The sequence below is a fragment of the Protomyctophum parallelum genome (genome assembly GCF_964188405.1).
Source record: "Protomyctophum parallelum genome assembly, chromosome: 11".
NCBI classification, from domain to species: Eukaryota; Metazoa; Chordata; class Actinopteri; order Myctophiformes; family Myctophidae; genus Protomyctophum; species Protomyctophum parallelum.
The window spans coordinates 29729347-29754826 of record NC_139707.1 but is presented as its reverse complement, the minus strand read 5'-3'; the positions used below and the strand labels follow the sequence as shown (position 1 = coordinate 29754826).

General features: G+C 43.7%; 1 protein-coding gene across 2 annotated transcripts in view; it reads right to left on the bottom strand.

Moving 5' to 3' along the window:
- Positions 1–357: 357 nt before the first annotated feature.
- The window catches only part of LOC310867380 (glycophorin-C-like), a 67207-nt gene continuing 42084 nt past the window's right edge, over positions 358–25480 (bottom strand). Inside the window, exons 4-7 of one of the 2 annotated variants that reach the window (XM_083777413.1) lie at positions 24416–24457; positions 20643–20859; positions 8641–8768; positions 358–2715 (exon numbers count right to left, since the gene is read on the bottom strand). In XM_083777413.1, coding sequence (XP_083633539.1) covers positions 20663–20859; positions 24416–24457 — 239 coding nt within the window. In that variant the 3' untranslated portion in view covers positions 358–2715; positions 8641–8768; positions 20643–20662. The remainder of the gene's footprint in view (positions 2716–8640; positions 8769–20642; positions 20860–24415; positions 24458–25480) is intronic. The other variant, XM_083777414.1, reaches the window with a different exon arrangement.

The window sequence follows — 25480 nt, the reverse complement described above, 5'->3', positions numbered from 1 at the left end:
TATTGGTTGTCGGACTATTGATTGTGGAACTATTGGAGATTCCTTGCAAAGCATTTGCCTTCAATGAGCGGAAGCTTGTCAAACTTCCGCGTGTGTAACATTAAGTGCCGGAAAAGACACGCTGTGATTGGCCAGTAGTCACTTGAGTGACAGCGAGAGACATGGAGGAGTCGCATGAGTGTCACTTGGGCAGCGATGCAGCGTGCCTGCAGCAAATGCCTTCAGCACTTCTAAATAAGAAAGCTGTGGAGAACTGTTGCTTTTGTGTTCACTCTTTAATGTTTTCTGTTAGTAATCCCCCCTGGCTCTGATTAATGACTTTGTTGTTAGTGTTTGTTTGTTTGTCTTGTTTCGTATTGTAATGTATTGTCATGACTGTTATAAAGATTTGTTTAAAAAAAAAAAGCCTTCAGCACTGAACGTACTTCCGCTTGACTTCCTGCCTTCATTGGAGACACGTTGTTCCAATGAACTGCAGCGGCCAATGAGGCATCTATATATTTTTTATATCTATGGGTGCTACACCGTAGTGGCGTATAGTCTGTACTGCACTGTGCTCTGTGCTGGTGTTTTACACAAAAAACTGGGCTTCCCATCATGCACCTGTGCAGTGTGAAGCTCAACAGCGCCACTTTGTCACATATTGGTACTCTAAATCAGGGGTTCTCAACATTGTTGGCTGGGGTCCCCCGGAAATGCTTTGGCCGTGTATCGCAAAATTGTCCATTCATTGTCAGTGGCATTAATGTTTGTGTTGGGACAAAAAGGAGCTCCTCAAAATAACAATATAAGACCATTTAATTTTCTTTCTTCTTTTTTTTTAACATGGCCACCATGATAAGATGGCAACTGGAAAAATAAAGTAGGTAGGTACGTGGCTTCAGAATGATATGGTAAACTCATTTCCTTTTCCCTACAATCCACACAACTCAGTTTTATTTTCATCATATCTCAGAAGAGATTTTACAGGTACGGTAATTGGATTCCAAAACGATGCCTGATGAAAGCACACAACACATTACATTCCACATTACTTCCGTTTGTAGAGTTTATTTTTATTTGCTTACCGGTAGTTGTATTTAACGATAATCAAAACAATGACTAAAGACAGAACACTGATGAAAATAGCTGTAGGGAGATTTGGACAACAAAAGTCGAGGGTGAGGAGCAGGACAAAAATAAGCAGGACACACCACATCAATATTAATAATTATTATTATCACCATGTACTATACATATACTGTAATACACGGTTACTTATTATTATTGATCATGAGTGATGATTGCACCCCCGCAGGAAAGTGATGAAGTTATCTTTTAGTTTTCACATTGTGAAAGCAGTACACATTTACTCTAGGAGAGATTAATTAAGTTGGCCAAATAAGCATCACGAAGGGAGAAAATAAGTCGATAACACAATGCACTCGATAAACAATAAGGCATACACAAACAAACAACCGCCCACTGTGTACTTCTTGATGTGAGGCAGTGTGCTGGTGGTGAGTGATGCATGCTGTAGGAAAGCCTTTGCTTTAGGAAGAAAATAATATAAGGCAAAACGTTACAGACTTTATTGCAAAAACTTTTCAGTGTCTGAGGCTAGTTAGAAAGGTTCAAGTCACTGTAACAAACATTATCACAGTAGTTCTCAACGTTTTCAGGCCATGACCCCCAAAATGATCATATTTGAACGGAGGACACCCCATCCTCATAAGCACTGGGATGTATAGGAGTTGAGGGCAGGCATTCAATTAGTTTGACAATTATTATTTGACAATTTGGCCAACGTTTGACACATGTTTGACAGGCGCTAGCCCCTCCTATGTCCAGCTTTGAGGGTTTGTGTAAACACAAACATTTTAACACAAACACTGAATGTCATTGATAATGAATGGACAGTTTTTTGTGTTTGTGTAAACACACACATTGTGTAAACACAAACATTGAATATGAAGGTGAGGGCACAAATTGTGATTGGCCAGAATGATGTATTATGATATATGATGATAAGAGCACACTCACTTCACACAGGTGTGATTTTTATAGTATATACTGTAGTTTGCTGATTACTTTTGATGCTGCAATGGTGTAAAAGTCAGTGATCAGGCCTATCACTGCCATGTCTTCAGCAAACTTGTGTTGGTTAATTAATTGGGGCTGTGCAAGGCCGTGCTTACAGGGCGTATAGAGAAGGACGCAGTGCTGCACGGGGCCAGCGAGGCCCTCTTGTGTTGAGGGTCAGGTGTTGGTGCCAGATGTTGGGGTGCTGTGGCCAGTGGGGCCCTCCTGTGTTGAGGGTCAGGTGTTGGAGCCAGGTGTTGGGGTGCTGGGGCCAGTGGGGCCCTCCTGTGTTGAGGGTCAGGTGTTGGAGCCAGGTGTTGGGGTGCTGGGGCCAGTGGGGCCCTCCTGTGTTGAGGGTCAGGTGTTGGAGCCAGGTGTTGGGGTGCTGGGGCCAGTGGGGCCCTCCTGTGTTGAGGGTCAGGTGTTGGAGCCAGGTGTTGGGGTGCTGGGGCCAGTGGGGCACTCCTGTGTTGAAGGTCAGGTGTTGGGGGGCCAGGGATGGGGGTAACAAGAATTCCGGGAGGAAAAATGGGCAAGCACCGGGTCGAGTCTTCCGGTATTCGGGATGGGACCATATGAAAACTAGAAAAAGTGCCCTTCTGGGCACAGGTCTCCACCAGGATAGGAATGTAGGACATTGCAGCTTGCCTTCATCTGGTGGTTGGATAAAATAAAAATAAAGTACATTTGAAAAAAAATCTGAAAGACCGGTTTCGTTGAATGGCTCTAGAGAGACTGTGTACCAATTTGCGTGATGTTTGGACAAAATCTGTAGGTGTATACTGTGCAAAAACTTGTTTTGCACAAAGCGGCCTCCTGGTGGCGCTATAACAGGCTGTTCTGGAAAGTTTGGGGCAGAGGTTCATCGTTGGCATCCAGGGAGTGTGTGTGCAAGATTTGGCATCGACCGGGTTAACGGTGGCCGAGATTAGCTGCTCACGGACACACACACACACACACACACACACACGGACGGACGGACACACGGACGGACGGACGGAGTGCAAAACATACTCTCCCCCCATGCCTTCGGCCTGGTGGAGACAATGACATGTCACGATCATTGTGGCAAACATTCTTGCTTGTAGATCTGCTATTTTCATAAGACTTGAGTGCTATCTGTCGCCAGTCATTTAAACCAGTTACCTTGCTTTTTTCAGCAACAGAATTGAAGAGTCTACTCTCAAGGAAGGTAGAGCATATTGAAGTAGGAGGCCTGCAAAAAGGAATAAGAAAAAAAAAGTTGATACGAATATTCTTTCCATTGACAAAAAGTGAAAAAGTGCTAAAAAGTTAAAATATATATAAAAGAAATGTCAAAATGAATTCCCAGAAGCAGATAAAAGTTTGAGTGTCAGGTGAAAGTATGTTTGAGTTGAGGAGTTGAATTGGTCCAAAGCTTTGGGCAGAATAAGAATGATTAAAGGTGAAGATAATGTGAGTGCATGTGCTCACACTGGCTGCCGGCAGGCACCCTAATTATTCATTATAGTGACTATTGGTGAAAGTCTTTTCAAGGAAAACTGAGTAAACCTTTTCACATTATTCAAGTTTGTGAAGAGTTAAAATATACTTTAAAAAGCCCTCCCACCCAAAAAATCACACCTGTGTGAAGGGATTGGTGCAACTCCGTGAGAGGATCCCCGGGGGGTCCCCGGAAGTTCCAGACCCACAGGAACGCGGCCAGGGTGCCGGCTCGGTTCTGGCGATCCGCCCCGCGTGCGAAATGGTTGAGAAATGACAGTTACCGTGTGGGTCCCCCGGGGGTCCCTCTACTGTAGGCTACTGTACTGTCACTCTACTGTACCACCCCAAATCATACACAGTTAATGTGTGTGTGTGTGTGTGTGTGTGTGTGTGTGTGTGTGTGTGTGTGTGTGTGTGTGTGTGTGTGTGTGTGTTAGGCTGCGCAACAGTGACACTTGGTTGTGAAAACCAACCAAACGCTATTTTGTGCTCAGACAGACAGACCCAGGAACCCAGGGACAGACATGCTGTCTATAGGAGTGGTTGCACCACTCAAAAAAATCTAAAATCTAAAAGAGAGAAAAAGAGGGTAAACAAAATCCAGTGAAGTAGTTGCAATAACTTATTTTTGACCTTTCGGCTAGTTTGGCACAGTTAGAGTGTATGTGAAACAATCCATCTCCATAACTTAAGTGTGAAAATGTGTCTCCGGCTGCCATGTCCGCGTGCCTTATTCACACTGGAGCTGCTTGAACCATGGCGCTGCAGAGCTTATCTCCATGTCTAAAAATACCCGAGGCACCTCAACAGAAGTGCTGCACCCCCCCTGCGAGGACAGATGTCACATTTTCAGGGGGAGGGCTTTGCAGCACATGTGAGTCTGTGACCCGCACAAAGTGTGATTCTCTCTAACAAGCCACTTCTAAATTTGACAACCTTTATAGCCAAGAATGAATTCTGAGTCAACATTTGAATACAAGTTTGGCGGTGCTGCAGCTAATGGCTGATTTCAAAATGGCAATGGTAACAACCGAGGAGGTACTTAAAAAACTGAGTGCCCTCCAACCCCACAAGTCCACTGGCCATGACAATATCCCCTCCAAATTTCTCAGAGACTCAGCCTTTTCCATAGCTCCAGTCATCACCCACATAGTTAACCTCTCCATCAAACAGGGACAGGTCCCCCAAGATTTTAAACTGGCCAAAGTAACCCCCTTGTACAAAAAAGGGAGTAAATTAGAACCCGGCAACTACCGCCCTATTTCTATTCTAAGCTCCATCTCGAAAGTGATGGAAAAAATAGTCTATGAACAGGTTGAAAAGTATCTTGCCACTAATAAATTGCTGTACGAGTTCCAATCTGGTTTCAGAACATCCCACTCCACTGACACATGCCTCCTCTATTTGAGCGACCACATCAAACACGAGGTGGACGCTGGAAAATACTGCGGCATGGTCATGCTGGACCTCCAAAAGGCTTTTGACACCGTGAACCACTCCATACTGGTTAACAAGCTTAAAGCTATTGGTTTTGATAGCACATCAGTGAGCTGGATGCAATCCTACCTGGAGGGGAGAGAACAGATGGTGGAGGTGAACGGAACACTGTCCCCTCCCCTCCCAGTGAGCTGTGGCGTCCCACAAGGAAGCATACTAGGGCCTTTACTGTTCCTAATATATGTTAACGACATGACTTCAGCTTGTGACTGCAACTTGTTCCTGTTCGCAGATGACTCAGCACTGCTGGTCTCGGACAGGAACAAACTGCAGGTTGAAAAGACCCTCAGCTCTGAACTCGGTAGAATCTGCACCTGGCTCGCTGATAACAAACTATCCTTACACCTGGGAAAAACTGAATCCATCCTCTTCGGATCAAATAGTAATCTCAGCAAGGCAGATGGCTTCTTGGTTAGAGTGGGTGACAATATTATCACACGAAAAGATCAAATTACCTACCTAGGTTCGATCCTGGAGGCCAATCTTTCCGGTGATAAGATGGCCACCAACGTAATCAAAAAAGTCAATCAAAGAACAAGATTCCTTTACAGGATCTCCTCACTGGTCAGCAAAAACACCTTGAAGACCTTAACAGGAGCCCTCGTACAAGGTTTCTTTGACTATGCATCCACCTCTTGGTACCACAGCACCTCAAAGGCCCTTAAAACAAGGCTCCAGACCTCCCAAAACAAACTGGTCAGGCTCCTACTTGGCCTCACCCCCCGAACCCACCTCACCCCTGCCCACTTTGACAGGCTGGGATGGCTTAGGGTCGACGACAGAGTACAGCATCTTGCAATGGGTCTGGTCCACAAGATTCGATACACCACCAAGATACCCATGTACCTGTCTAAATACTTCCTTAATGTAAACGAAGTCCACACCCACAACACCAGAGGGAGTGCAACAAACCATGTACAACCCAGATTCGGCACAAACAAGGGACTAAATTATTTTCGCTCCTATGCCACCAAAATGTGGAACGCCCTACCAACAGTCATTAAGACATGTGAATCCCTTGACTCCTTCAAAACCGCTCTCAAAGGGCACCTACGGATGGCTGCAATTCGAAACTGGCCTCTGTAAAATCTGAATCCCCCCCCCCCCACCCCATTTCCCCTCACTGTATATGTATCTTTTCCCTTTTTGCCTGTAAACAAGTGTAATGCTTAATTGGGTCGTCCACTCACAGTTAACAGTCTTTGTATTGAGTTTGTGCTTAAAATGTACTGTAAATTCTACAAACTGTTAATAAATATTTCAATCAATCAATCAATGGCCTAGCGGTTATACCACATATACTGCAGCCTCTAATGCACCATGACAGCGAGTCATAGGTTAGATTCCCGACAGACAGCCTTTGCTGCGTGTCACTCCCTGTTTCCCTCTCCGTTTCCTGTCATTCTAAACTATACTATCTAATAAAGGCAGAAAAGCTCAAAAACGATCATAAAAAATAGAAAAGGGATTTGAGTAAAAAATATTTTGTGAACTGTCGCAATGGGTATGGTTTAGCGAAGTTTGAACACAAGTAACCTACAGTTTAAATACAGAACAAAACAACAAGATCTGGATTTTGGACTATGTGGCCAGTTTGAGATGTCAGTCAGTAAGCTGCGATGCATGACTCCACAGAGTCATGGGGTAAAAAAAATCCAACTGTATTGTATCTGTATATGGCTACAGACAGTACCTTTTCAGTTAAAGTCTCATGCAGTATGTAACATTTTTAAAGGAAATACATTTACATTTTGTCCAAATGGCTTGGTTAAAATGCTTGATTATAATTGGTCAATCACTGAATTCAGTGGTGTGTTACTTCTTGATGATGACAACTGGGCTCAAATGGCTCAATACTAGCAGACCGCTGTCTAATCAAAGGCTCAGATCACCTGCTGCTCTCAAGAATGTTTCTGAAAACATTTGAAGCGAGAAATAGGCGTAGACAATGCAGTAACTGAAAGTTTATTCTATTCCTGTTGCTTTCCAAGGCGACACGTTGCACTGGACGCTGACCTGGAATATATTAATGGAACACTTTCATTAACGTAATCGTAAGGCAATGAAACCTTCATTGTCTCCACCAGGCCGAAGGCATGTGGGGAGAGTATGTTTTGCACTCCGTCCGTCCGCGTGTCCGTCCGTCCGTCCGTCCGTCCGTGTGTCCGTGTGTCCGTGAACAGCTAATCTCGGCCACCGTTAACCCGGTCGATGCCATATTTTGCACACACACTCCCTGGATGCCAACCATGAACCTCTGCCCCAAACTTTCCAGAACGGCCTGTTATAGCGCCACCAGGAGGCCGCTTTGTGCAAAACAAGTTTTTGCACAGTACACCTACAGATTTTGTCCAAACATCACGCAAATTGGTACACAGTCTCTCTAGAGCCATTCAACGAAACGGGTCTTTCAGATTTATCAGACTCCATCCTGATTGGTTAACATTGGCTTCCAAAGTTCACAGGAGTGCTCAGTTTCAAACAAAATGCTGCAAATCATGAACACATCGCTTGATTTCCGTGAAATTGTGCACCCACATTCCCACTAGGCCGAGGACGAAATGCCACATGAACAATTTCAACTCAGCCTCAAGGTGGCGCTATAACTGGCCGAAAAGTGTTTTTACCTCTAACTGCACGGATCTGTGGATAACCTGGTGGAGACCTGTGCCCGGAAGGGCACTTTTTCTAGTTGTTAATGTTTTAAGTTCAAGATGATAAGACCCCGCACACTATTCACCCTGTCAGGGATTATTTCTCAACAATGACTGGCTCGCCGTCATCCCTTGCTTAACTACAATAGTTCTTCTACCCGGTATTTGAACCCGGTTTCCAGCGTAAGAGCTGACATTTTTACCACTGAGCTTATAGAGCCTGCCTGCTTGCTCGGGGGATAAATTGAATCACGACAATCAGACATCCATACCCCACCCGTGCACTATGCAATACCCGTAGTGCCCGTGTCAGAGTACCCATTCCACCCATCTGTCTGTGTCCCTTTTATACCCATATATGGAGATTGCTATATCTCTTTTTTTCCCTCCAGAATGCTGCTGAGTGGAATGGCAGAAATCTCTTGATTGATGTTCAGCCATTTAATCTATTTTGGCTCCGTTCCCAGAGGACCCTCTTAATGTTTGATGTCCTGTCTCCCTTTGATTATTATGTGAGCTCCACAAGTGTGTTTCATTACAATGTTTCATTAAATTTCAATTATTCATAATTTTCAAGGAATGCTTCATTATATTAGATGCCTATTTTTAGTTTTTTCTTCCCCATGCTGGGGCAGCAACAAGCGAGAAACAATATATATTTTTAATAATTTTGTTTAACATGTAATGGGTTTCAAATTTGTTTCTCAGCTAATATGTTGTGTAGAAGTATATTTGAGGATGTTTTTCTCACATATCAGTTGTAATATCAATTACATCAATCAAATCCCCAGCCTCCGCGGTGGTGGGCAGAAACATTACCACTGTGCTACCTGAGTATACCTCCATATCTGAATGTAATGTTGATTGGTTTGTACTGTGTGTATCAATCCGTCCGGTCTATAATCATGCATACTTAACTGGAGGTCCTTGAAATTAAAACATTTCAGAATCACATACTAACCATATTTGGTGGTTCCATTCCATCCACTTGTCACTTCAAAAATACTCCAGGTTTCCTTCTGAGCGAGAAGGCAAGCAGCCTGGGATCTAAGACTCCTTAATGCTGAACTCATTCTCTCACTCATTCTCCTGAAGAAGAAAAAACAAAATATTAACACTGAAACATTCACTTTGACAACCCCCATCATACAGTACCAAGGTTGTCACCGCAGACAACCCTGCAAAAAGCTAAATCCAACCCTCTCTGAACTTTTTTTTCCTAGAACCGAGCCGTGTTCAACTTTTACTTTGTGCCTGCTTATCTCACTCACTCCAAAATTAAGATAAATGTAAATTTGAGTTTTGGGAAGGGAAAAAGTCAGTTTAGAAACGTTGGATCATTTTGTGTGATGCTGTAGTAGGCCTATGCATAATTTACGAATACACATAACGTTAAAATATGAAAATAAGAGGTTTCTACCCGACAGCAATGATATGCACACACTCTGGGGGGACTCAACCTATCTGTAGAGTGAGTCTTTGCTAATCCCAATTTAAGGAGGAATGCCATGGGAGCACTAGCTGCTGGTCTCTTATCGAAATTAAACGTCTATTTGGCCTTTACATGTGCCGGCATGGAAGGAAGGCTGAGATGTGTGCAGCATAAACACAGTCTCTGCCCCCAGGGGAAGGCCCCCAGTTCGGCTGTTAACGTTTACTTTTTAAAATCATGTGAAAAGGACATATATTGAGTGCTGGCATTTTCTTCGTTCTATCATGTATCGTCGAGCCTTGCACCTATAAGAATTTCTTTCTCTAACCTGGAGTGTTGCGGGTTGTCTGCTTCGGCAGTACTTTTTTCTTTTGAATATCAATGCATTGCTGTATTGAAATGTAAAACATAAATAAATAAAGATTATATGTTCCAAAACGATCAATGAAAATTAAAATAGAAGATCTACAAGCCCCAAACACGGCCATCACAACACGTGAGCTTGAATTTTTGCTATTTTCACTATTTGAAATAGGGCTTAAGTGGTTAATTTTTGTTACGGTTGTTACGGTTCAGGTTGCTACTGTTACTGTATCCCAAGCCCAACCTTCCACCAGTTCTGGCTTCTGGAGTTTTGGACTCATGCAGTTTGTTAGTCCCCTCCCCCTGAGCTGTCGTCTTCCAGGGACAGGCAATGCGATGCGATGCAAGAGTACAGTCCCTCCACGCATGTTTACACACAGCAACTACCTTAGGCAAAGACCCGCCCCACCTACCTCTGATTGGCCCCCCTCCCACTAGTAGTAGGGTGGGGCTTCGCCTAAAATTCCTGATATTTGCGCCACCCTCGTTGAAAAAATGTATTTCAAACTCTAGCTTGTCACACTTCAGGGCTGCATGAACAGCGCTCGAGCGCTGTTTTCTGCCCCTTCAATGACACCACTCTCCTATAGCCACTCTACACCACACTATTTTCACATTCTAATACAACCTGAAAACTAATTCTGGCAGCCAACTCGGTAGTATGCTGCTCTAATCATTAGACTCCCAATCCACACGTCCTGGGTTTGAATCCCACTGCTGTCACTATCTTTTCAACAACCACAGACGATAAAATTTAGATTTAGACCGCAATGGAGGGACATCATCTCAAGCGAACTTGAGCCACGAGAGACACCACCGAGCCCGCTAAAGCGCGTGAGTTGCCGTGTCGAACGTTGCGAAGTTGCTTGAGCCGACTCAGCCCCGTTCGAGTTGCAACCCGATATGGACAGAATAGTAAATCCTCGTCCCCCAGAGTCTTAGGGAAGTATAGGGAAAGTCGCAGAGCATCACCATTTACACAAAGCCGGCAATGCTCGCGGATGTGACATGCACATGACTAGAGGGGAAGCAGTTCCACGTGCGTCACAGATGGGGACGTTCGGTAGGCCAATCAGATGCAGCTCGGCATTAAGTCCATTGCTGCATGTATAAACAGGCCCTCCACACTCTCTAGCACCTACATAGTAGCACTATGGTGTGACAGCAGAGATAACAACACTGATTATACTGATGGATGGTAATATTTTTACTAAGTATCATACCAAGGTGTGATATTGTAGTTTGTCTAATATTGTAGTTTGATTGGGGGTGGATTACACTCAATCATCTTACTGTACATGCCGTTGTATGTTCTGGTACGGTATGTTTTTATATTTTGCTACACATCTGTGTTTTCATACTGGCTGAAACACAAACTGTCCATTTGGACAAATAGACTTAAATTTGAGATTGTAAGTGGACATACTTACAAATGGAAGTAGCCCAACAAACTGCGCAACTCAAATACTTTGTGAATGTAGAGTTGCAGACAAGCTTGAAATGTTTCCAGACTCAGGGAGGCAGTCTGCAGAGATTTGGGCTGCATGCAAGCATTGATAAATCAATAGGTGTGTCCACCTCAGTCTCTGGGAAAACACAGAAGACCATAAGTCCATGGTCAACAACAGCAGTGGGAAATAAATATTTTCTTAGAGTGGCACTTTTCACTTATTAATAAATGTATATGTCATTTTTTTTAAACCTGGATATAGTACTTGTTCGACAGGGGAAATGCCTTTTTATTTGCTTTTAGCTGGTTTCACCTCACGGTGGGATGAATTAAACATCGGAGCATCAAAATAATGCACAGACATGAATATTTCATTAGTTAAGAAAACATTCACAGGAAAAGAATCCGTTAAGAGTGAATTTCTACCATTTCATTGCGGTTTCTCCCTCGCTGCTAAAGGAGTGGAACAGAGAGAAATGGTTTTGTTTGGTAGTGCGGAGGAGTCGACCACATAGCCTCGTTCCGCTCTGTTTGTCTTGGTGGTAGCTGCCTGTCGGCTGCTGGTTGAAACAAAAGTTCTGGTCCCGTGGGGGGGTCTGTTCCTTCCATCACACTTTCCCTTCCTTCTAAACGCTGTTGTGAAAACCAATAATACTCCACAGAGAGATGGAAAAGAAAGAAGAAAACAGGGGTGGAAAGTCCTTAAGTATGTTTACTGTGCTTAAGTAACATTTTGAGGTATACCGTCCTGAGGTATCCTTTTAGGCCTATAATTTACTTGAGCATGTCCGTTTTTAGATTTATACGCCACTAAATCTCAGAGGCAAACATTGTGCTTTTTACGTTAACCGGAATGGTTGCACCCCCCCGCCCCCCTAGCAAGTGGAACTCTCACCCACAACAGTGGTGCGGAACGCTCGCCCCACTTGAGAACAGGAAGTTTCAACGACAGGCGCTCCGTCTGAAGCGGACTTGAGGCATGAGAGGCCGTGCTGAACGCGGTGAAGTTCTGTCTCAGCTGACTCATCGCTGTTATGATTCAGACGTCTTTACGTCATAATCGTAAATCATCCCTCCCCCAAAGTATCAATAAAAAATGGTGGCCTGGGCCGCGGCTGAGTGGTCCAGGCAGCTAGGCCGGTAATCCAGCCTGACGGCGTGCCGCAGGTTTGAGTCCCGAGCCCCGTCGGACTTTGCCGCATGTCTTCCCCCCCATCTCTCTCCCCCTTTCCTGTCACATTGCTGTACCCTATCAATTAAAGGCAAAAAAGCCATAACAAATATATATCTTTAAACATGGCCGAAGGTTCTGGTGGCCAGAAATACCTGCTGGGTATGACCGCTCCGACGGTGACCCAGGGTCACCGTGATTTGGGGCAACCGTATTTGGGGCGACTGTTTCCTTATTTGACATCAACGTTCTGTTCGAACACCTCAATCTGAGCCTCAATTCCAAGAAAAAAGCATCTTAAGATCGTGCTTGTAATGGCGGTGGATGCTGGGGAATCATTTCATTGACGGACCACAGGCGAGTTTAGCGTTACCTAGACCAGAGCCATAGAAGAAGAGAGTTGCGACACGCTTTGATCTCGCCACAAAGCGAGGTGCTATGGGCTATAGTTCCAAACATTGCAACTATCCCATTATTACAACGCTAGTGTCGTCACTCTCATACTAATCACGCTGACCAGGACTAGAGACGGGGACGCTGCTAGACGGTGGATATCAGCAAAACCATTCTGAATCAATATATAAAAATATGTCAAAAGACGTTCATGGCAACAAGCGACATTGGAAAAAAAGACGTCAAAAGGCAGCCTTTGTAAACTTTTGATGTGTGAATTTAAGGGTTGTTCTTAATCGATGCGTGTGTGTGTACGCATGGTCCTGAAAAATCTGTGAGGATACCGTGCATTTAGCAAAGATTTTACTCAATTAAAGTTTTTAATACAGGCCTTTTACTTGTAAAAGTATTTTTTACAATGTGGTATGGCTACTTTTACTTAAGTACAACATAATCTCAGAAATTGATCCACCATCTGCACAGTCTGCCAGCGAAAAAAATAAAGTTTGGGACATTGAGCTCAATACTTCCAAGAAGAAGGCTTGTTGTGCTGGGGGTGTTCTGGGGGACATTAGCACAAAAGCCCACTCACTCAGGGTGAATTACAGAGAGAATTGCCAACGAGATGGAGCTGCAGAATAATAGTTTGGAGATAAAAGTAGTACTGATGTCTGGTCCAATGCCTAATGGAATGGGAACGGTCGCACAGTAATGCTCAATTTATGCACCGCCGTGCAACGGAGTACAAATCTGGCTTTTAACTGTGTGTGTGTGTGTGTGTGTGTGTGTGTGTGTTTGCATTACTATACTTGTGAGTGCCAAATGTCCCCACGTTTAGTAGAGTTTCAGAAAGACATTATGTGACGACAATTTGTGCAGGAGTTTCTTTTTTGTTTTTGCAATACTCTGTCATCTGGTGGTTAAAAGGTCAATTAAAAATAGTTATTGACCGACAAATAGCTGATCTAATGTGAGCTTATTTTGGCTATGTGCAACACCAGCATGCAGCTCTCCAGTGTTTACAATCCCGGTAAATCAGACATACTGCTTTAAATTTAACCCCAAGCCCTAAACCAAGGCCCTAGGCCAACTTTATCAAAAGAGCCAAAAAATATATTGAAAATCTGTCTGTGCTTTTTTCTGGTCTTTCAATATTCCTTTTTTCTAATTACTCAAAGCAGATCAAGTGTATACCAGTAAGCTTTATTTTCCTTCATATGAATATCAATCATTTGTTTCTTATTATCTGATGTTTTAGGTGACCCTTTTTTATTACAATGTCCTAGCAACTGGGAGACCGGGAGAGTGGCTAAAAGAGCCACATACTCTAGAGCAGCATGCAACAGTACATTGCATGCTGGACCAACGTCTGCGCCCCACCCTCTAAAACTGCTGTAACCTGGATAGACCATTTTGTCTCCAGCAGATGAAGGCATGGACCTTTGCTTTTTCTGCTGTATGTGAACCATATTTGTAGTCAATCCAAGCATAGTAGGTATCATATGTATGCAGATGACACAATTCTGTATTCCTGTGCCCCCTCACTTGATGTGGCAGTGTCAAACTTGGCCTCTGACTTTGTCTCCTTGCAGCATGAACTGCTAAACAGCAAATTGCTATTAAACGGCCACAAAACCAAGGCCATGCTATTTTCTCCAAATAGCCTAGTCAATGTCCCCTCAAATATCACCACTCTGGATGGAGTATCCATCGAATGGGTTGAGTTGTATAAATATCTTGGGATTTGGTTGGACAACAAGTTAAACTTCAAACACCACATTGACACCTTGGCAAAAAAGCTTAAGTTCACACTGAGCTTTTTCTACAGAATGAAGTCCTGCTTTTCTAATGCTTCTCGCAAAAAGCTGTTTACAGGCCTTTTCATGTTGCAGCTTGATTATGGAGATACTGTCTACCGCTTTGCTAGTTCCTCAACTCTGAGCAAACTTGACCCCCTGTTTCATGCTGCATTGAGGTTTATAACCAATTCCCCCTATAGGACTCATCACTGTACTCTGTACGCCCTTGTGGGTTGGTATTCCTTAACGTCTCGCAGGTTGCTACATTGGTATACTATACTCTCATTTATAAAGCCACTCTTGGTAACCTCCCACGTTACATTGGTTCTAAATTTGAACTTGTCCAAAACTCTCTCAACCTCAGATCAAATGGTTGGTTACGCTATGTCGTGCCCGCAACTAAATCTGAGGCTGGGAAAAAAAGCATTGCTTATTTCGGACCCTGGTCTTGGAATGACCTACAGTCCAGACTCAAACTGGCTGCTGTGATTCCCCTAGTGAGCTTTAAATGGATTACCATGGGCACACTTCCCATACACTGCTCCTGCTTTGACGTATAGCAACTGATTTTTGTAGTCCTTATTGGTCGCGTTCCTGTTCTCCCTTTTAGCTTCTTTGGTGGTGGGTACTGTATTTATGAGCATTGTATGTCTGTCCTGTTTTTTGTTGTTATTTTTTGTTACTGGCAGAGTTGTGTCACTTATTTTGCCTATTGTTCTGGCCAGTTCACAGTTCACTTTAGTCTCAATGTGGTTTTTACTGGTTAAATAAAGGTTAAAAAAAAAAAAAAAAAAAGGGAAGTGTGTGTGTGTGTGTGTGCATACGTGAAGTACGGGGGCAGCAGTAATGATACATGCATCTTGACTCACGATTGTTTGCAGAGATGCATTCATTCATGGCTGCCCGCTGCCGCAGCTCAGGTTATCTAGGATGAGAAAATCTACCATTTCCCCTCCTTTTAGAAGCTGCAATTTGAATAAAGAACATCTCTTCCTGTGCATTCAGAGGGTTGCTTTCAAAACCTGGCTCATCAGCAACATAAAGCAGTGTTCTATACCACGCTTTCATATTTATCACTGGCTATTGAAAGCATGGGGGTGATAAAATGAGATTTTTTCTCCCCGCTTGGGGGCTTATACTCAGCTTGCACTTGTAACAGCAATAAAATTAATGAAAGATGAAGAACCAAGAACTCAGCATTGTTCATATTGTCTCTGTCGGTTGGAAACCTCATATGTCCAAAACTTTACTTTACTTTTCAGGATTCAAATTCAAAAATAGCAAAAAAGAAATAGCAGATCTACAAGCTCAAACGTTCCGATTCCCGCCACATTTCCAGCTGGTATCTGTGTGTGTGTGTGTGTGTGTGTGTGTGTGTGTGTGTGTGTGTGTGTGTACAATAAATTAGAACTTAAATTTTACTATGTTAAGGTTCCATTGACTCAAGCCTGAAAATAATCGATTCAGTTTATCATTAAAATAAACATGCTCTGAAAATGCATGTGGTCCACCCATCTGACATCTGATTAGCTGCCGTGTTAACTGTTACAGTAAGTGGTTGGATGGGTGGACACTGGACAGTGACTGCCTTTGAGATTTTAAAGTGGGCCCTGATCCTCCAGAAAGGTTTGGGAAACCGTGGGTTTATCTTCATTTTCAACAAATGCAAAATGATATCCTTGCCTGCAGCCTGACTCAAGGCTGCTGGCATTTTTGATCGATGTGCTTTAGTCTTTTTAACACCATCAACAATTCATTATATCTGTCCCAGACTCAATTGTTTATAGCCAAAGAGAACAGCCATCCTCACGAATGTAAATCGGATGGAAACAAATGGAGTTACGGTTACGGTTTCCATTTGGATCTAGTCTTGCGTAGCCAACTACTAGACAACTACTGTATATTCCACAATCTCCGAATGCTATAGAGCAGGGGTGCCAACATGTTTTTGACTTGAGAGCTACTTTCAAAATGACCAGCTCAACAAGATCTACCCACCAAAAAAATATATTATTGTCTCCACCAGGCCGAAGGCATGTGGGGAGAGTATGTTTTGCACTCCGTCCGTCCGTGTGTCCGTCCATCCGTCCGTGTGTGTGTCCGTCCGTGTGTCCGTGAGCAGGTAATCTCGGCCACCGTTAACCCGGTCGATGCCAAATTTTGCACACACTCCCTGGATGCCAACGATGAACCTCTGCCCCAAACTTTCCAGAACGGCCTGTTATAGCGCCACCAGGAGGCCGCTTTGTGCAAAACAAGTTTTTGCACAGTACACCTACAGATTTTGTCCAAACATCACGCAAATTGGTACACAGTCTCTCTAGAGCCATTCAACGAAACCGGTCTTTCAGATTTCTCAGACTCCATCCTGGCCAAGGAAAAACCTTTGCCTGGAATTTTTCACATCTGCTCTTTATAGCGCCACCAGGAGGCCCATTATGTAAAACACATTTTCTATTATTACTCCTTCAGATTTTTTCTCCAAATTTCACGCAAATCGGTACACATGATCTCCATAGTCATGTGATCAAGACAGGTTTGTTTGATTTCTCATATTCCATCCTGATTTGCCACGATTGGCTCCTACAGTTTTCAGGAGTAGCCCGCTTTGTACAAATCGCCACAACTCCTCAACGCAGCGCCCGATTGCGATGAAACTGTGCACGCATATAGAACCGTTGCAGTACATCCCATCGTTCCAACACTGATCTATTATTATAGAGGCAACACATTCCAACAAGGTCAAAAAAAGAGGTCGAGTCTAATTGTCATTCCACATACATATCACCAAACACAAACCTTGTGTAATTCCTCAGAGCCTGAGTTTGAAGTATTTTATTGATTAGCAATGAAGTACGCTAGCCATTGCTTTAGGACACAGGACAGGATACGTTTTTTAAAGGGCTGCTAAGGTTTTCACATTCAGCAAACGATTGGGACGGAGGATAATTATACAGTGCATATCGTCTCTGTCGGGTGGAAAGCTCATATGTACAAAGCTGTTACTTTACGATTCAAAGATTCAAAAGTCAAAGGCATCAAAAGTAGCAGATCTACGATCTTGCGGATCTGCTAATTTTGATGCAACGACAGCAACAATATACGCATCGGTCGGGGGGGGGGGGAATAAATGACTGGTGACTGTTATACACCGTAACATGTCATGGCTTTGGTTTGCCTCCAAAGGCCTTCGGGTTGTGTTTGTGTTGTTTTTTGACATCCTTCTGAACAATAACTCAAACCACTAAATAAGGGAAGCAACGTTCTGTAAAGAAGCGAGCAGTTTGAGATGAATATGCTTTGGCATAGTCTCTCTCTATGCTGCTGTTACAGCACAGATATGGCAAAACTCTCCTCATTTGACTCATGACTCTTTTTTTGTTTTTGTCTGTGTTATAAGCAGAAAAACTGCGAACTAGCTCCTGAGCAAAAAAGTTAGATTCTGAGAACCAACCTTATCTGAAACCTAGCTGTAAGTGTCTGGAAACAAATCAAGGACCCATGAAATAGGTTACAGGTACGGCACAGGTTACATGGATCTTGTATTCAAAAAGAGCCATTTGTCTAATCAGGTATACACACACATAACAATAAAGGTGCCACATGGAACTGAAACTCGTTTTTTCGGATTGATGCGCCATAGAAGAACACTTTTTGGTTCCAGAAACACAACCTTTCATTATTCTCCATGTCTAACAAAAACAAACATTTCAATATTACCCGTATTGTCTCTGTCTCTACTGGCTGGATCTTCAGACTTCCCACATCCACACTTTGATATGAACAATAAAGAAAATGATCATCCCTTGCATCGTCACAGATTCATGCCATCTGGACGAAGATACAGAACGTTGAAAACTAAAAACTAAATTAAATAAAAATCATTTTTGTAGGAGTTTTGTTCCTTCAGCCATTGGTGCACTAAACAAACTTCCTTGCTGGTTTTAGTGTATTTTGGGTACCTGGTAGGCCTATATGCATTATCTTGGTGTTGTAAGTTGTTGTTGTGTGTTGTTGTTGTTGTGTGCCATGTTTGTGTTTTTCTGTTGGAACAGACTGTGAAGATGATTATCTTGAGGGGCCAGTAAAGACCATTATTATTATTTCATAGCAAAACATATAATATTCTTAGACGTTATTTGGTCTTGTTTAAATATAACCTCTAGAGTCTAGATTGATATACTCTTGTTACAAGAGCACGGTTTATGGCTTCCATTATTCCTAGGCAGATATTATTTTCCTAACTATAGCCTGGCTATGTAGTCATGGCAAATATAACTGATGCTAGAGGAGAAGCCAACTCCCACACAATCAATGGTGGGAAGAAAGTACATTGTATTTTACTAAATGCCCTGCTTTATACTTTGGCTACAAGCTCACGCCACGTTGTGAGCTTTTAGATCTGCTATGCATCAAGGCTTTTTGTTTAGCACATTTAGATCTGCTATGCATCAAGGCTTTTTGTTTAGCACATTTAGATCTGCTATGCATCAAGGCTTTTTGTTTTACACATTTGAAATGAAAAACCTTGAATACATGATTATAATGATTGTTATGCTTTTGTACTTCCAATAAAGTCAAGTTTCGTGTAAAAGCTATTTTTTGTCTTACTTGTAGTGCGTTTGTGTGTGTGTGTGTGTGTGTGTGTGTGTGTGTGTGTATATATATATATATATATAGTGTGGTATTGCTGCTGCTTTTACATAATAATACAAAATCAAATAAAAAAATATGTGGACTTCTTCCATCGCAACCATACAATCCGGTAATTATTGTCTGATTAGCGTCATCCCTTCCAGATCTGGCGGGGCTTGTATGTATGCAATAAGGTATACACTCCATGGTGGCACGCTACTGTTTAATGTATACATCTCATCCATAGCTTTGATCTGTAGCACACAGTGAGAAGAACCAGGGCGGACCACAGAGCGTGGCAGCCGTCATTTGCATGCTTTCCTAGCTGTTTCTGATGTTTCTTTGGCAAATTGCTGTCAGATCAGTTCCAGTAACTTCAAATGGGAATGACAGCATAGCGGGATGAGAGACATTCATCCTTACTGTACAGCCCGGAGCGTCATCCTCTGTAGACTTTTCATCCTCCAGTTTTCAAAGTCCAATAAAACACAAAAACGTTAACTGGAGGAGTCGTCGGTGTGGGTGGTAAAAAACAAAATGGCGGAGTCTCAAAGAGTCTCCTATAAAATTATTGGCTCAGGAATTTGACAAAAACAAAAGCATCTAATGTACATGAACATTTTGGGTGAACTACTCCTTGTATGCATGCTCGCAGAGTTAAGGTTTTTTCAGACGGAGAGCCTGTGACGCATGCGTTGTCGGCTGGATCAGCAACGGGTCTGCTCATGAGGGCCGCGGGACACGTAGCGTGAATAAAAAGCTCACCACAATCCAGGTCTAGTCGCCCGCGGGTGTGTGCACGAAACAAGCACACGCGCGTCAATTTCACGGGGCCGTGCCCGTGAATATACGCTTTCGTAATCGCCCATCAACTTCTCCGCGCGTACAAAATAAACACACGCCTCTCATTGAAAATGAATTACCAGGCGTGTCAGTCACTCCCTATCTGAAAAGGCCTTTACAGACCTGATGGTCCATTTTTTGCACTCAGGAAAAATTAAAGGACACAGTGGAACGTCAAATTAAAATTCCACCACCTTTGGAATTTTCTAACCTGACTCCGCCAGATTGAAGTAGCTTGCTTCACACTCGTTTCACAAACTACTTCCATCTGGTATCACTGCAACCCAATCGCTGAAGAAGGCAGACCCTTTTTTTCCAAGCTACTTGGCAGGTGAGTGGCAGATCATGCCTGTAGCGGCCGCTGATATGAACCTACCGCCCCCATCTGGCAGAGTCAGGTTAGGAATTTCCAGTCCCGAAAAGCAACCGGAAATGAATGCTATTGGTTGGAAGGGTTGGGTCTTCACTCAGTAGGTAGAAGAAGCCCCTAGAATCATACCCTACTTTATCATCAATTTAAAAAATGAATGGGGGCCATAATTAAAAAATAATAATAATTAAATCATGGTAATTGAAAGAATACTTTAAACTAGTGGTTGAAAACATATGTAGGCCTATAAGTATTTATGAAAATGTTTACTACGGTAATGAAAATCAAGTGTGTAAGGTCCGGGTCATGTCCCCCATTGTAATATTAATGGCGTGGTAATTCTTCTGCAGCCACGCAGCAGCAGTGGGGAAATAGCGACCCCTTCTAGGCCATTAATGAGAACTGCAGCGTTTTAATCGACTTCCTCGTTAGCATCGTTTTCAAAATGGCATGCTTGGTCGCCTGTAGGCTACCCCCCTAGCCCCCCCCCCCCCCCCCCCCCCCTACAGGTGGAGAGGCACACGCCGTTAGATGAAGTACTCCTTCTTGCTCTCGTCCATGGAGTCCTGGAGGGCGGGGTCGCCGCGGAGTGCCGCGTCGGCCGTTTCGGCGAACTCCGTGCCCTTGGCCTCGTTGGTGTGGTAGCTGCCCTTGTGCCGGTACATGTAGCGAATCAGCACCACAGCCAGGCAGATAAGCACCAGGACCACGGCGGCGATGACAGCTGGGGAATGGAGATAAATGAAGGCGTTACTGCTGCAAAGACCCGGGTCACATATACTGGCACTGTGTGACACTGTCTGTCTGCGTGCCAAAATGGATGCACGGATGTAGTTTTCACTTCACTAGAGGAAAAACTTCACATACCAAGAAGAGCAGTTCTTTATGTCATCCCCCTGTTGGGTAGAAACCTAATGTATCCAAAACTGTTACTGGTCAGGATTCAAATTCAAAAATAGCAAAAGCAGCAGATCTACAAGCTTGAGCTTATGTGGACCTGCTCCTTTTGATGCTTTTGTGTGCTGCTGTAGTGTGATCAAGTGCAGCGTTAATGTACGAAAACTAAAACTAAAAGTTAGAATATGGAGATAAGAGGTTTATGCCCGACAGCAATTATATATGTGCTCTCAGATGGAAACCTTGTATGTACAAAATGGTTACTTTTCACGAAATGGACAAAATTAACCTGTGGTCCAATGGATCTCTAATGTAGTTATTTATTCACAAGCTCTTGTTGATACTTTTCATTGGTTAAATATTTATAAAACCCACTGACACACTTATATTTATAAGATGGATATTGTTTTTTTTTAAATATTTATAAAACCCACTGACACACTTATATTTATAAGATCGATATTGTTTTTCTGTAGGCACTACTGAAGGCATAAACAGTATACGCATGATGTAGTAAGCCTTGCTGAGCCATGAGGCCCATAGGGCAGGAGTTAGTGGTGCACGGGCCGGCCCGTTGCCCGCAGGTCCCGCGGGTTGTCCCGTGGGGTGGGCGGACGGGACAAGATTTTCAGTGCAATTATCGCGCAGCGAGCGAGGCGGGTCACCCCCCCAGTACCTGCTCTCCTAGTCCTACTCCTCCTGCTGAAATCATCAGCTTGTGCTGTTGCTCATCTTGTCCTTATGAAAGGGGGCTTAGCCCCTGCCTTTTTGACCGTTGGAGATAAGTGTTCTCTCCATCCTGAACTGCATGTTAAAACAATTCCCCTCTGAGGCTCTGAGTCTGAACCTTGCCGGCGTCATCAGCGCATCTGCGTTAAATCTTTCTTAATTGAGCGTGTGATGCAGGCGTGCACAGTGCGCAGTTGCGCACACACATAATTATAGGATCTACAAGCTCAACGCGTCGCCTGAGCTTGTAGAGTGGCTATTTTGGGTGTGGTACCGCCGCCACGCAACGAAGTCGAAGTATAGGCACAATCGAAACAAAAATGAGAACATGCAGAGATTCTCTCTCTCTCTCTCTCTCTCTCTCTAGCGATTGCGCATGCGATGCGAAACGTATTAATAGCGTTTTTTTGTTTTTGCGGGCTGCGGGGCAGGCGGGTTGTTGATTAATATATTGTTTTGCGCGGCAGGTTGGCTCCTGTGGCGGGACGGGACGGCGGGTTATGCAAAAAAGCCGGCCCGCACAACACTAGCAGGAGTCTATCTCCTGTTTCCGTAGCGTGAGGCAGCTTGATGTACAAGTACACCCCCTGGACATGACGCTAGTTGCTAGTATGTCGCAGGGACCTACCCCCAATCCAACACTTGATGCTGAGTGCCAAGCAGGGGGGGCATTGGGTCCCATTTTTATGGTCTTTGGTATGACCCGGCCGGGGATTGAACCCCGACTAGACTGTGCCGATAAAAATTGATGTCTGTCGATTGTCTGTCGAGGGGACCCACTCCGAGTGGGGGGGGACCTGCGTGTAGCGTGCCTACAGTCTAAGCACTGAGCGTCTGAATACAAAGCGAGCGATACAACGGTCTGCGCAAATCAGTGGCGGCTGCCTGGCAAGGGGGGGGGGACCTTTTTGTGGGCGTTTGCATTGACCAGACTCAATCGGGGGGGGGGGGGGGGGGGACACTGTGTCATTACAATAAACAGGGCCAGGCGTGGACACAGGGCGGACACTCTAACCACAAGGCCACTGAGCTGGTTTATACGCACGATGGCATGTGGTGTAAACATGGGAAATGTTCCTGTCAGTTAAAAATACGGCACAGTGCTTGACCTCTTGTTCATTTCTCTAGCTTATATGACGCGCAAAGCTTCGAGATGACTTCGTTCCAGATCATAAAATAACTCATTTCAAGCCATCAACAATTCTGAGCTCATCACTGAAGGGGAAAAAAATATATAGGCTATATTACATTCCATTTCATGCCAAACTAGATAAAGTGCCAATCGGCACAGGTCTCCACCAGGATTCTTCCTCAGCCTAGTGGGAATATGCGTGCACAGTTTCATCGCAATCGGACGCTGCGTTGAGGAGTTGTGGCCATTTGCTACTCCTGAAAACTGTAGGAGCCAATCGTGGCCAATCAGGATGGAATATGAGAAATCAAACAAAGCTGTCTTGATCACATGACTATGGAGATCATGTGTAGCGATTTGCGTGAAATGTGGATAAAATCTGAAGGAGTAATAATAGAAAATGTGTTTTACATATGTGGGCCTCCTGGTGGCGCTATAAAGAGCAGATGTGAAAAATTCCAGACAAAGGTTTTTCCTTGGCCTCTAGGGAGTTGGCATACAAAGTTATCCACAGATCCGTGCAGTTAGAGGTAAAAACACTTTTCGGCCAGTTATAGCGCCACCTTGAGGCTGAGTTGAAATTGTTCATGTGGCATTTCGTCCTGGGCCTAGTGGGAATGTGGGTGCACAATTTCACGGAAATCACGCGATGTGTTCATGATTTGCAGCATTTTGTTTGAAACTGAGCACTCCTGTGAACATTGGAAGCCAATCTTTGCCAATCAGGATGGAGTCTGAGAAATCTGAAAGACCGGTTTCGTTGAATGGCTCTAGAGAGACTGTGTACCAATTTGCGTGATGTTTGGACAAAATGTGTAGGTGTACTGTGCAAAAACTTTTTTTGCACAAAGCGGCCTCCTGGTGGCGCTATAACAGGCCGTTCTGGAAAGTTTGGGGCAGAGGTTCATCATTGGCATCCAGGGAGTGTGTGCGCAAAATTTGGCATCGACCGGGTTAACGGTGGCCGAAATTAGCTCCTCACGGACGGACGGACGGACACACGGACACACGGACGGACGGACACAGGGACGGACGGAGTGCAAAACATACTCTCCCCCTAGGCCTTCGGCCTGGTGGAGACAATAATGTGAACAAAGACGCCACAAGCTAGCAGTGTTTGTGACTGTGTCAATGGGAGTTTGTAAGACCATCAGCAGACACACGAAGGCCAATATTTATGAATATAAAATAGTAAAACAAATAGCATTGGCTGGAGTGTACAGAAACATCTGTATAGGCCTTCTGTGTGTTCTTCCTCTCCGGGAGGACTGGCTTATTTCAGAATGGCTTCAAAAAAAGCTTTGTTCCGACACATTTAACAGACAGGCACTGTTGCCTTTCTGCAAAAGAAACGCGTCTTTGATTTCCTCTTATTTATTTTTTTACTGAAGTGCGGCTGATAACTGCTGCTGGTTGGTGGATACATTCCTTCTCCATATTGACATAAATGAGGTTTGCAGAAGGAGAGAGGGGATGGGGGACGGGGGGGTGTTTGAATGTTACAGCATGGTTTTGAACTCACCTCCCAGAATGGCATCAAAGTATCCATCGTCCATGTCATAATCTGTTGGGACAAGACAAGCGGGCATAAGAGGGTGTACTTTAGACATGATCATATTTATTTGGCTGCCAACCCCCCCATCTCAAAGATATTTTGTGCCAGGTACGTACAGAAGCAACGATTTGAGTTAAAGACATAATAATCATTATAATGATGATTATTTTATATATATATATAAACACTTGTGCAATGTATTCACATACATTTTGTAGCTTGTGTTATTTTCTTTAAAAATGTGCATTTTTCTACAGGGTTTGTGTTTAAAGACAGCCGTCTGCGTGTGAGGACACATTCTTTGTCTCTATGGCGTCAGGGGACAAAATGCTCATTACACAAAAGTGATTAAAGGTAATCATGAATTATTGCGCAGGCAACAGCTGTCCGCCTCGACTTGACTTTCTCTGAAGGACGGCAGAGGTTGGAAGCTAACCAAGTACATTTAAGTATTTCTGTTGTTGTTTTTCCGATACTATATACTTTGTACTCCATTACATCTCAGAGGTAAATATTGTACTTTTTTTTACTTCGAGTTGCAAGTTACTTTTCTGATAATATTATTACAAAACATGCATTAACCACTTAAGCCTTATTTTACAGTTAGGCTATTCAAAAACAGCTGATCTACAAGATCACAACGTGCAGGCAGTGGTCGAAAAGTACTTTGAGTAAAAGTTTGAGGTATTTGTACTTTACTTCAAGTAACTCCAATTTCCAATACTTTTACATCTCCGAGACAAATATTGTACTTTTACTCCACTGCATTTATTTGAAAACTTTAGTTACTAGTTACTTTGTAGACTTGGATTATTATACAAAACGTACATTAACCACTAATGAAGGGCTATCAGGGATTGATCTCGTTGCCATGGACAAAAGCTTTAAGAGGAGGAGGGATAAGGTGGGGGGGACGGGGGGACGGACAAAAAGAATAAAGCAAAGAGAGAAAAAAGGCATTGTTAATGTAGACTCCGGTGTGTGCAATTAAAAGGCAGGCTCATTAATGCCTAATCACCCAAAACATCTAAG